This window comes from Pogoniulus pusillus, chromosome 13 (genome assembly GCF_015220805.1).
Source record: "Pogoniulus pusillus isolate bPogPus1 chromosome 13, bPogPus1.pri, whole genome shotgun sequence".
In the NCBI taxonomy this organism is placed as follows: domain Eukaryota; kingdom Metazoa; phylum Chordata; class Aves; order Piciformes; family Lybiidae; genus Pogoniulus; species Pogoniulus pusillus.
This window is the reverse complement of record NC_087276.1, coordinates 3,840,665-3,852,845: the sequence shown is the minus strand read 5'-3', so window position 1 is coordinate 3,852,845 and position 12,181 is coordinate 3,840,665. Positions and strand designations below refer to the sequence as shown.

Below are 12,181 nucleotides of genomic sequence, written 5' to 3'. Positions count from 1 at the left end.
ACCCCCCCAAACACTTTGGAAAATCACCCAGACTAGACTCAGTGGCTCTGGAAATTGAATTCAGCTTTATATTTACAGTTTAGCACAATAGACAAGCAGATAGTTACAATCTATACAGCTATAGGCAGAAATAGACAAGGGAAAAGGTAATACAGAAACACAACAGCCCTCCCAGAAACCTGAGTCCCCAGGAGGGGCTCCCAACCACCCTTCCACCTTCTCCCAGCCCTCTACCTTACCCTAGATCTTGCCTTATGTTTAAGGTAGTTTTGAGGGTTGGCCAGGGGGGTTAGGAAGCAGATGGATTAGTCACACAGACAGCAGGTTAGGTTAGAGAGAAGCACAGCCCACAGAGCCCAGGGAGAGACTCTGTTATCTGTATTCGTGTTCTTGTTCTTATCCATCTCAGCAAGCCTATGAGTGCAGCAGACATCACCATTGTTTCCTTCTCACAGCCTGTCATCTAATTCTTCTCACCAAAACACTCTAGCTAGCTTCAAAGTAGCACATGGTCCCATCAGAAAGCCACTGCTTCAGGCAGCCAGCCAAAGCAACCCACCAAAGATGGTGGCGAGTCCACTACAGTCTCCACTCATTGTCATGGACTTGCCTTCTCCTCTTCACACAGCCAAGATGCACAGGTGTCTTCTCTTACACCTGAGCTGTAATTTCTGTGTAAATGGCTGCAATACATGGTGGAAAGATTCTCTCCTAAATCCCTGTGAAGAAAGCTGACACCAGCAACAGGCTTCGTGCAATTTTCAAGCAAAGGGAAAAGCCTTCTGAAGTCCATGCCTGCTGCTGCCCCACCAACTGCTACAGTAGGGAGCTCCAGGGACTGGAACACCTTCCATAAAAGGAAAGGCTGAGGGAGCTGGGGGTCTTTAACTTGGAGAAAAGGAGATTAAGAGGTGGCCTCATTCATATTTAAAACGATGTCAAAGGCAGTGTCAGGAGGACAGAGCCAGGCTCTTCTCAGTGATGTCCAATGACAGGACAAAGGGCAGTGGGTGGAAGCTGGAGCAGAGGAGGTTCCACATCAACATAAGGAAAAACATTTTCACTGTGAGGGTGACAAATCACTGAAACAGGCTGCCCAAAGAGGTTGTGGAGTCTCCCTCTCTGGAGGCATTCAGAATCTACCTGGATGCATTCCTGTGTGACCTGCTCTAAGTACTCTTGCTCTGGCAGGGGGATTGGACTGGCTGATCTTTTGAGGTCTACTCCAACCCTGATGTTCTGTGTGACACCAGTTAGAAATAATTTCTGAGTGACACCAGTTAGAAATAATCAGGCAATCCCTTAACATCTCTAATGGGTGTACACATCTCTCCCTTCAAATCCACCACACACTGTTGTAGCAGACAGAACCAAAGCACAGACCCTATCAAACCCAGCAGCCCCAAGGAAACATGGATGAGTGTGGGTTGACAGTCACAGCTGTGACCCACCAGGCATGTTCCCTTTAACCTTAGCACCACCATCCTGGCTGATTTCATTCCACATGGCTGCACCAAATTCCTGAGGAGAGGTTTCATGAATAAAACTGCACCATTCCTTTAAATTAGTGTTGTTCCATTCCTGTCCTCTTCCTTTGTTTCCTTAGTTCTCTCAAGAGGAGGATGCAAATACCCTGAGTTACCATAGAATCAACCAGGTTGGAAGAGACCTCCAAGATCATCCAGTCCAATCTAGCACCCAGCCCTAGCCAAGCAACCAGACCATGGCACTAAGTGCCTCATCCAGGCTTTGCTTCAACACTTGCAGGCACAGTGACTCCACCACCTCCCTGGGCAGCCCATTCCAATGCAAATCACTCTCTCTGACAACAACTTCCTCCTAACATCCAGCCTAAATCTCCCCTGCCACAGCTTGAGACTGTGCCCCCTTGTTCTGTTGCTGGTTGTCTGGGAGGAGAGACCAACCCCACCTGGCTACAGCCTCCCTTCAGGCAGTTGTAGACAGCAATGAGCTCTGCCCTGAGCCTCCTCTTCTGCAGGCTGCACACCCCCAGCTCCCTCAGCCTCTTCTCACAGGGCTCTGCTCCAGGCCCCTCACCAGCCTTGGTCCCCACCTCCCCCAAAAGACAAGAAGAATTAGGAAATGGTGTTCAACCTTTTTGCTGAGGATAATGCATGCCTGTGGGAAACATCACCAGATGAAGCACTTCTTACCATCATCACTGAACACCCATAAACTGGTCATAAATTACATGGCCTATTGGAAACAAGATGACAGTAACCTCTCCATTCACTGTCCTGCTGTGTGCCTACATCACCCTGAACGCAAGCTCTTGTAGTCACCAAGGACACATTCATTTCCTTGAAGCCAGAGACACAGATGGTGTAAAGCAGAGTAGCTCTCCTGGTTTCAAAGCAGCAGTGGTGATTTACAAGTGCTAAGGATTTGGCCTAAAGGTCAAGACATGTCTCTGTCATGGTTTAGAAAGCTCTGTTCAGAAAAAATAATAAATTAAAACAATCAATGGCACTTACAGCTCCAAAGCTGTTATCATTGCCTATGGCCTTAAGTGCAGCATATCTTGCTTTGCTAATTCACAGCACTGAAGTAGGTGCTGGGAAGTGTATTTAAGGCATTTTCCCCCTTTACTTTTAACAACTTTCAGGCAATTGACATCCTTCTGTATATTAAATCTCATGAGAAAATGCCTCGTAAACAAGCACTGGTCAGGCCACACCTTGAGTGCTGTGTCCAGTTCTGGGCTTCTCAATTCAAGATAGATGTTGAGGTACTGGAAGGTGTCCAGAGAAGGGCAAGGAAGCTGGTGAGGGGCCTGGAGCACAGCCCTGTGAGGAGAGGCTGAGAGAGCTGGGGGTGTGCAGCCTGCAGAAGGGGAGGCTCAGGGCAGAGCTCATTGCTGTCTACAACTACCTGAAGGGAGGCTGTAGCCAGGTGGGGTTGGTGTCTTCTGCCAGGCAAGCAGCAACAGAACAAGGGGACACAGTCTCAAGCTGTGCCAGGGGAGGTCTAGGCTGGATGTTAGGAGGAAGTTGTTGTCAGAGAGAGTGATTGGCATTGGAATGGGCTGCCCAGGGAGGTGGTGGAGTCACTGTGCCTGCAGGTGTTGAAGCAAAGCCTGGGTGAGGCACTTAGTGCCATGGTCTGGTTGACTGGACAGGGCTGGGTGCTAGGTTGGACTGGCTGAGCTTGGAGGTCTCTTCCAACCTTTTTGATGCTATGATTCTATGAAATAGCCTTACTGCCAGTGGAGCACCTGGGTACAACGACTCTTTGTTCACCAATATGGTTAGATGGTCATAATCTACTTTATTTCCATGATACAGAGACTGATATGCATTCCAGCAAGAGACGTGCTCCACCAAGTTTGGTTACAATCAGAGGGTACAGGGTTACTTGTAAGGCATGGGTAGGGTAATATACCATAACAATCTGAGGGTCAGCCTCTGGGGCTGGCTAACTCTGCCCACCTGCAGCTGGCACTCCACCCCCTGCAGCTGCATGTGGGGGGTGCTACCCAGCGCCTGGTATCTTAACTCCCAAGATGCACTCAAGGATGCTCCCAGCACGGGTTGCTCATGTTTATCATTTTGTGTCCTCTGCTAGCAAGAATCTCTCCAACACTTTACCTCTGTTGATTTTTCTTTCTCACCTCTTGCAAGTTTCTATCTCCTTCCTAAAAAGAAAGGCTGATGAAATTGCTAACCAGAAATCCTATCAAACAGTTAGGCAATATAAACAGAAGGAATGCAAAACTCTGTAGAGATAATCAGCCCTGGCAGCTGTCTCTAGGAAAACCTGAGCAATTATTTATGAAATTATGTCTTCTTCAATGCCTCTGCACACTGCCTCAGTCCCGGGAGGGCTGGCTTTGCTGAGGAGCCTAAATTGCTGAATTAGGAGAGGAGACAATGTCGTGGTACCAATTAGCAGAAGCATTGTGGATCCTCTCAAAAGGAGTGTTTTCTGGTTTAATGACATTCCTTCAGCTTAAAAGTGCAGGGCACATCCTACCCAGCAGTAACTTGAATTGCCTTTAAAACAGACCTACTCTCTTGTGTGAAAGCAGCAAGACAACAAAGGACAGAACAAGTATTTCAATCAAGGAGCTGCTACCGACTCATTTATGCAGTTGAGCCTTGAGTCCTCACGCCTGGAATTGCCCTTGGTGCCAGGAAGGATCTGAGTTACTGGCTCACAATGCCAAACAGGGTAGTGGTGGCATGGCTATGGCAGGGGATTTGCACCTGGGGATGCACAAGCTGCCACACATGCTTCCACAGACCTTTTTTGTACCTCTGCATCTCAGCTCACTCCTTGTCACCTAAACCCAGGTGTCACGTTGGTTTCCTGCCTTTTGCTGCTTAGCTACAGGACCTTACTCTCACATTATGACTTCTCTCCCATTATAGCCTGTGATTGTTGATTTGGGAACACATACCAGCTTCAATAAGCAGAAGGTTCCAGCTGGCTAGGCTGGCTGATATGGATGAAAAAAAATACAGTCCAGTTTCCACCTCTTTTAAACCACAGTAGCTAAGGATTGCTGGTGAAGGACAACAACAGCTATGTCTAAAGCAGCGCTCAAGACCACTAACCTCTGAGGACTGATGCTTTCCTTCACAGGAGTTCTGCCAACTGTTAGGGTGAATGACCATGTTATCCCACACAAAAGCAGGAAAGGTTGGAGTTCAGCCAATGACAGTTAGCAATTTCTATCTTTTCCACTCTTTCATATTTTTCATACTTGACATCTTCAATTTTCATAGAATCAAGCAGGTTGGAAGAGACCTCCAAGATCATCCAGTCTAACCTAGCACCCAACCCTGTCCAGTCATAGAATCAACCAGGTTGGAAGAGACCTCCAAGATCATGCAGTCCAACCTAGCACCCAGCCCTAGCCAATCAAACAATCAAGCAGGTTGGAAGAGACCTCCAAGCTCATCCAGTCCAACCTAGCACCCAGTCCTTTCCAATCATAGAATCAACCAGGTTGGAAGAGACCTCCAAGCTCATCCAGCCCAACCTAGCACCCAGCCCTGTCCAACCAACCAGACCATGGCACTAAATGCCTCATCCAGGCTTTTTCCACAGGAGTTCTTCTTTGTCTTTTTGCTTTTGTGAAACTATTTCATTTCTAATTACGCCTTAGCATTCATTTTTCTTTGTTCTTTACTCCCTTCCTTCATAACTGTGCTGCAATGCATATTTAAGATGCTAACAGCACACAAGAGGATTTCTAGAGGAGCTCAGCACAATAAGTGAGCTGCTGCTTCTAAAACCCAGCTCTGCACATCATGGCTGCAGCCAGTGGGTGCTGAGTGCATTCAGCAGCGTCTGGTGCTTTGGTGGATGCTCTTATCCTTAGAAAATGTGCCCCTGAGGTGACAGTCTCCTTAGAATCACTGATTTATCCCAATTTCCCACTAATGCAATCCTAGTGAACTCCAATTAAATGGAATGGGATAAACAAAACCCCAAAAAATGGCAGAAGGAGTAAAGAAAACAGTAGAGAAAAGCTAGGAAGGCAGCTTTGCTCATGTATGAAAGCTGCTGGCTGGGAAGAGGGTTGAGGCAGTCCCTGGCCTCAAAAAGAACTTCCCTCAAAAATGCAATCCTAGTGAACTCCAATAAAAGTGGATAAAAAAAAGGGATAAAAATGGGATTAAAAAGACCACCAGAAATGGCAGAAGGAGTAAAGGAAACAGTAGAGAAAGGCTATGAAGGCAGCTTGGCTCATGTATGAAAGCTGCTGGCTGGGAATAAGTTTGAGGCAGTCCCTGGCCTCAAAAAGAACCTCCCTTGAAAGTGCAATCCAGTGAACTCCAATCACAGAATAGTTTAGGTTGGAAGGGACCTCAAGGACAATCCAGCTTCAACCCCCTGCCATAGGCAGGGACACCTCCCATTAGAGCAGGTTGCTCAAGGCCTCATCCAACCTGGCCTTAAACACCTCCAGGGAGGAAGCAGCCACAACCTCCCTGGGCAACCTATGCCAGTGTCTCACCACCCTCAATGAAAAGAACTTCCTCCTAACATCCAGTGTAAACCTCCCCTCTGCCAGTTTAAACCCATTCCCCCTTGTCCTGTAATTACCAGACCTTGTCAATAGTCCCTCCCCAGCCTTCCTATAGCCCCCTTCAGATACTGCAAGGCCACTCTAAGGTCTCCACAAAGACTTCTCTTCTGCAGGCTGAAAATCCCCAACTCTTGTAGCCTGTCCTCATAGCAGAGCTGCTGCAGCCCTCTCAGCATCATCTTCGTGGCCCTCCTCTGGACGGGCTCCAACAGTTCCATGTCTCTTTTGTGCTGGGGGCTCCAGAACTGCACACAGGACTGCAGGTGGGGTGTGAGGAGAGCAGAGCCAAGGGGCAGAATCCCCTTCCTTGCCCTGCTGCCCACACTGCTCTTGCTGCAGCCCAGCACAGGGTTGCTCTCTGGGCTACACTCTCACTGCAGGCTCCTGTCCTCAAAAAGAACCTTCCTCAAAAATGCCAGACACTAAAAGCCAGTGAACACACTCAGAGTTTGGAACCATATGCCAGATTTCCAGCAAGTCAGCTGCAGCAATAACAATAAAGATGAGAGAGAATTTCCCTTGGAAGTGCTGCAATGTTTTCCAAATCCACTCAGTGAATATAAAACTTGCTGTTGTGCTATTTTTTTTAGTGACTAGCATATGGCAGCAAGAGCTTCTGAGAAGTCACAGAGGGTCAAGCCTTGGAAAATGCAGTGAGAAAGTTGCTTGAGATGTGTTCAGAATAATTTTATGGTTTGGAAGCAAATAGTCTCAGTTCCCTAGCCTGATTTCCTAAGTCATATAACTTCTTGCCCAGGGAGGTGGTGGAGGCACCGTCCCTGGGCGTCTTCAAGCAAAGCCTGGCTGAGGCACTTAGTGCCATGGTCTAGTTGGATAGGGCTGGGCACTAGGTTGGACTGGATAATCTTGGAGGTCTCTTCCAACCTGGCTGATTCTATGATTCTTTGCAGTGTTTATTAGTGTCTAACTCCTGGAAATCTTTCCGTGTGCTGAGAGCAGATTACCATGGAGTGACAACTATAAAACCATGCCAGTTTCAGTCAGTCCTGTGCTCTTCATTTTGCTTTAATAAAAAGCAATCCAGAGTTGTTTGAGTGCCTTAGGCTTCCAAGAGCAATTCTGCTTTAAGAGATCACAAAATCAGTCCAGTCTACAGTACCTACCACAGAATATAACCATGGCAGGCACATAGAATCAACCAGGTTGGAAGAGACCTCCAATCTCAGCCAGTCCAACCTAGCACCCAGCCCTAGCCAGTCAACTAGACCATGTCTGGGCAGATTCTATGTCCAAATACCACAGTTTAGATGCCTTATGGTGGATCATTTTCACATAACATAGCAAAACATAAAAAGCTCAACCTGTGTGTTCACTATAAATCTCAGAGTGTCTTCTATGTCTGTGATATAGAATCATAGAGTCAACCAGGTTGGAAGAGACCTCCAATCTCAGCCAGTCCAACCTAGCACCCAGCCCTAGCCAGTCAACCAGACCATGGCACTAAGTGCCTCATCCAGACTTTTCTTGAACACTTCCAGGGATGGTGACTCCACCACCTCCCTGGGCAGCCCATTCCAATGCCAATCACTCTCTCTGACAACAACTTCCTCCTAACATCCAGCCTATACTTCCCCCAGCACAACTTGAGACTGTGTCCCCTTGTTCTGTTTCTAGTTGCCTGGAAGAAGAGCCCAACCCCACCTGGCCACAGCCTCCCATCAGGTAGTTGTAGACAGCAATGAGCTCTGCCCTGAGCCTAATCTTCTCCAGACTGCACACCCCCAGCTCCCTCAGCCTCTCCTCACAGGGTTTGTGTTCCAGGCCTTTCACCAGCTTTGAGCAAACTGAGCACAAACCTGGTTCCTGTGCTTGGTGCAGTAAATCCCATGGAATTAAGCCATACTGTAAACACCAGACAAATTAAAATCAGATTAGATGGGCAGGCTGCTCGTTTACTCCATACAGCTGCACTCCAGAGACTTTTCATTGCTGGTGTCCCTTTACAACATGAATGTTTTGCCCTTGAAGCAAACAAGCACAATTTCTTTTTCACATCTCTCTTGTCTTACCATTTGTGACCAAAAAAAACCCACATTTCTACTTCTTAAAGAGCAGCAGGATGCTCCTGGAGAGGCCAAGATGAAAGATGCTCCTGGTACAGATCTGCAGGGCAAGACTGAAGGGCCTGGAACACAAACCCTATGAGGAGAGGCTGAGGGAACTGGAGGTGTGCAGCCTGCAGAAGAGGAGGCTCAGGGCAGAGCTCATTGCTGTCTACAACTCCCTGAAGGGAGACTGTAGCCAGGTAGGGATTGGAATCTTCTGCCAGGCAACCAGCAACAGAAGAAGGGGACACAGTCTTAAAGTGTGCCAGGGGAGGTCTAGGCTGGATGTTTGTTAGGAGGAAGTTGTTGTCAGAGAGAGTGATTTGCATTGGAATGGGCTGCCCAGGGAGGTGGTGGAGGCACTGTTCCTGCAGGTGTTGAAGCAAAGCCTGGATAAGGCACTTAGTGCCATAGTCTGGTTGATTGGATAGGGCTGGGTGCTAGGTTGGACTGGATGAGCTTGGAGGTCTCTTCCACCCTGGTTGATTCTATGATTCTGTGATTTGTGTTGTTCAGTGAAAAGCCCCTTGAAAGGATTGCATTCAACTGCAGTCAAACAGAATATAGAGAACACCTTTCTGGAGGCAGCTATGAGACAGGAGCTGAATTTTCCCAGCACCTGCCACATCTGCTGCAGGTATTTTCATAGCCCCCAAACCAGGTACTTCTGCCAACCCTGGTGTGCATAAACACATCCATCTTAGGAAGCTCATCAGGTAGATCTCATGCAGGGTGGGGTTTCCAGGGGATTTCTGCTCACTCCTTGATAAAAAGCATATTTAATGCTGTTCAGTAGTGCTTGCACCTTGCCAAAATCTTCCTGCCACTTCATTGCAATTATTCACAAATGTCACATCACATCCTTCATAATTGTTCCAAATTACAGGAATCATCTCACCTTTTGGGTAAAAACTTGCTTCAATCAAGCATATGACTCTGGGGTTAGTGTTTTCATTCCTGTAATCACTTAGTGAAACCCTCCTGAATCTCAGAGCTAAGACTTTCCTAGAACAATATTTGTGATTGCAGGCCACAAAAGTATCAAAGCTGAATTAAGCAAACTGCTTAAACCTAAATTAAGTACCCTGAAAATTCCATTTTCACAGAATCCCAGTGTGGTGGGGATGGATAGAATCATAGAATCAACCAGGTTGGAAGAGACCTCCAAGCTCACCCAGTCAAACTTAGCACCCAGCCCTAGCCAAACAACCAGACCATGGCACTAAGTGCCCCATCCAGGCTTTGCTTCAACACCTCCAGGGATGGTAACTCCACCACCTCCCTGGGCAGCCCATTCTGGAAGGGACCTCTGAAAAATAACCCAGTTCAAGTCCCCTGCTAAAGAATGATCACCCAGAGCAGGTTGCCCAGAAGGGCTTGCAAATGGTTTTGGATCTCTCCAGAGAAGGAGGCATTTCACCTCCAGCTTCTGATTTCAGTCACTATTGCTGGTTTGCAGAGAGGTAAATAAAAATGCTGATGTTGTCTACCAAAGTCCATGAATCAGGAGGGATCCTCTGCATGTCGACCCAAACCACTGCCTCTTCTCCATACTTACACATTTGCACATTCTCACTCAGCTGCAGAGGTGCAAGGCAGTCTCTGCCTGTGAAAATCCAAGGAGAGGGGTTCTGGTGAGCCACCTGAGCATGACTTGAAGGGCTGGGAGCACACTGCCATAAGTGATATAAGAGAGCAGCAGAGAGCCAACCAGAAAGGTGGTGCAGAATTCTCTTCTGTGCAGCCTGGAAACCAGAACATCCTTCCTGTGTCAGGTATAGACCAGTTTATCACATCTGGATGATCTTGGAGGTCTCTTCCAACCTGGTTAATTCTATGATTGTCTTTAACATGTTGCAGCTGCCAAGCAGAGCTAATACAGCACTTAAACAAATGATCAGCTGCTCTGTGAAGAGAGCTTCTCCCACTAAGTAGGTGTCAAGAATTCAATGTCACACACTGATTTTCCTGGAGGAAAAGGTGCACAGAGCCCACCTTGCACTCAGACAGATGGTGTTACAGCTGCACTCCATGGCAAGCCCTTCTTTGGCAACACCAAACACAATGGTTTTTGCAATAGAATACTGCTGCCAGGTTCTATGTTCCCTCACACCTCTGACTCCTGCTGATTTCTTTCAGAGCTGCCATCTTTCCCTAACTCAGAATCAGGTGTATGCAGTGTAAGCCTGAACGCGTCTGGAACGAGGATTTTATGACACATCATGTGAAAAGTCAATATTGGCTTAAGCTTTTCCTGCACAGCTTCCTCCCATGCTTTACTCCACGTGTCTGGGATGTTGGTTTTCAGATCAATTCACAGTGTGGCCTCTCAACCAGTCAGAGCAGCACAGCTGAGATGGATGTTCTGTGGCATAGTGCAGAAAGAGGCAGTGGGAAGGATGGTTTCAGCTGGTACCCTCTGCTTGCCACCATACACACTGATGTGCTGATGTTGTCTAGCAAAGTGCATGAATCAGGAGGGATGCTTTGCATGCCAACCCAAACCACTGCTACTTCCCCATACTCACAAGTCAAGTTAAGGCTGATCAATGGATCTGACAAAGGCAACTAGTGGCCATTTTGCTACAAGCTGCTTGGACAATTAGTGTGTCTTAGAACCCACAAAGGACAGATGTGGTGTGGTGGAAACATCCCAACTCACCTGGGTCTTCTACAGCTATGGAAAAGTTACTATAAACTGACTACTTTTGCAAAACCAAGCCATGGATTTTACTTTTGCAGTGCAGTGTGCAGATGTAACAATCATAAAACTCTAACAATATGACAGCCAAAAGCAATTTAACCCTAAAAACTTTTCTTCCTGCTGATACAGGAATGACACAAGGAGCTCAGAGTTTGGAGGCATTCGATTTTTTGCAAACACTTGATTTAGCAAAACGTAGTGAAAGGAAGAAGGAGGAAAAAAAATTACATCAAGCACTTACTTTCTGCAGGTTCCTTAGATCTTCTGCCACTGGAGGACTTCCTCAGGAGACTTCGTCCTGAGGTGAAGAGGCTGGTTAGTTCCTCCAGAGGACTGGTGGGTGTCCGAGAACGGGAACCACTCTGAGATGATGACCCATAGGTACCGACTGAGACATTTACCATCTTTCCTCCTTCTTGCAATGTGTTCCTGGCTGTAGAATGAGGCACTGATGGAGAGCTTCTTGAGAGACTTCCTGAATGTACAGAGTCATAAGGTGGAGGTCTTTTGAGGCTTAAAGGGGTAAGAGACCTACCCATACTGACAGGAGAAGGTGAGGCAGAGTGACTTTTAGGATAACCATGTGGAGACTGTGTTCTGTATAGGGTAGCAGGATGAGGAGGTGAAGAGGTGTGCCCAGGGGTGCTAGTTCCATGAGAAACTGTCTGGTCTTTCTCCAGCTTTTGATGGCCTGGTGTATGAGGTGGCAGTGAAGATGGGGAAGCTCCAGCTTGTTGTTTGATGTAAGACACATTTTCTAGCACTGGAAGCTTGGTGACCTCCAGCGGAGTCAGAGGAGACTCGTCAGAATTTGGGGAACACTGTACTGGTGCCGGTGGGAACACCAGCAGTGGAGGTCTGTGAGAAAGCAGGTTTGGAAATGGTGGGGGTATGTCACAAAGCAAGCCCTTGGGAGTAGATGGCACTGAAGACTTGGTGAAATCCAGGTCAGGCACTGTGGGAGTAGCACACTGAGAAGAACAAGTGTGATGGTCGTATTCACACTGACACTTGGGCTCTTGGCCTACGTCATCAAATATAGGGTATTTCATCTCCTCGTAGACTGCTTCACTTTGGTCATCCTCCTCTTTTTTGAAGTCTCTGAGAATATTCCCAACCATTTCGATATAAACAGGCTCCTCTTCCTCTGCATCTGGGGCAGGACTGCTGACCTGTGACAAAGAGGCATCCCTGGTGAGCATTGTCTTCATGGGGCCATGCTTTTTGATGTAGGTCTCGTCAAAAGATGTGCTTAGCTGAGTGTTGGGATTTCTTTTCGGCTTAGGTGGTGGAATCTTCTTTGTGTACTCATCACTGTGAGGTCTTGGTTTGGCTGACACTGAAAACAGAGCA

The 12,181-nt window shown here is 47.4% G+C and overlaps 1 protein-coding gene across 3 annotated transcripts in view; it reads right to left on the bottom strand.

Moving 5' to 3' along the window:
- The window catches only part of NYAP2 (neuronal tyrosine-phosphorylated phosphoinositide-3-kinase adaptor 2), a 191,709-nt gene that overhangs the window by 60,323 nt on the left and 119,205 nt on the right, over positions 1–12,181 (bottom strand). For all 3 annotated transcript variants that reach the window (XM_064152798.1, XM_064152797.1, XM_064152796.1), the window contains exon 4: positions 11,070–12,167. In XM_064152798.1, the coding sequence (XP_064008868.1) occupies positions 11,070–12,167 (1,098 nt within the window). The remainder of the gene's footprint in view (positions 1–11,069; positions 12,168–12,181) is intronic.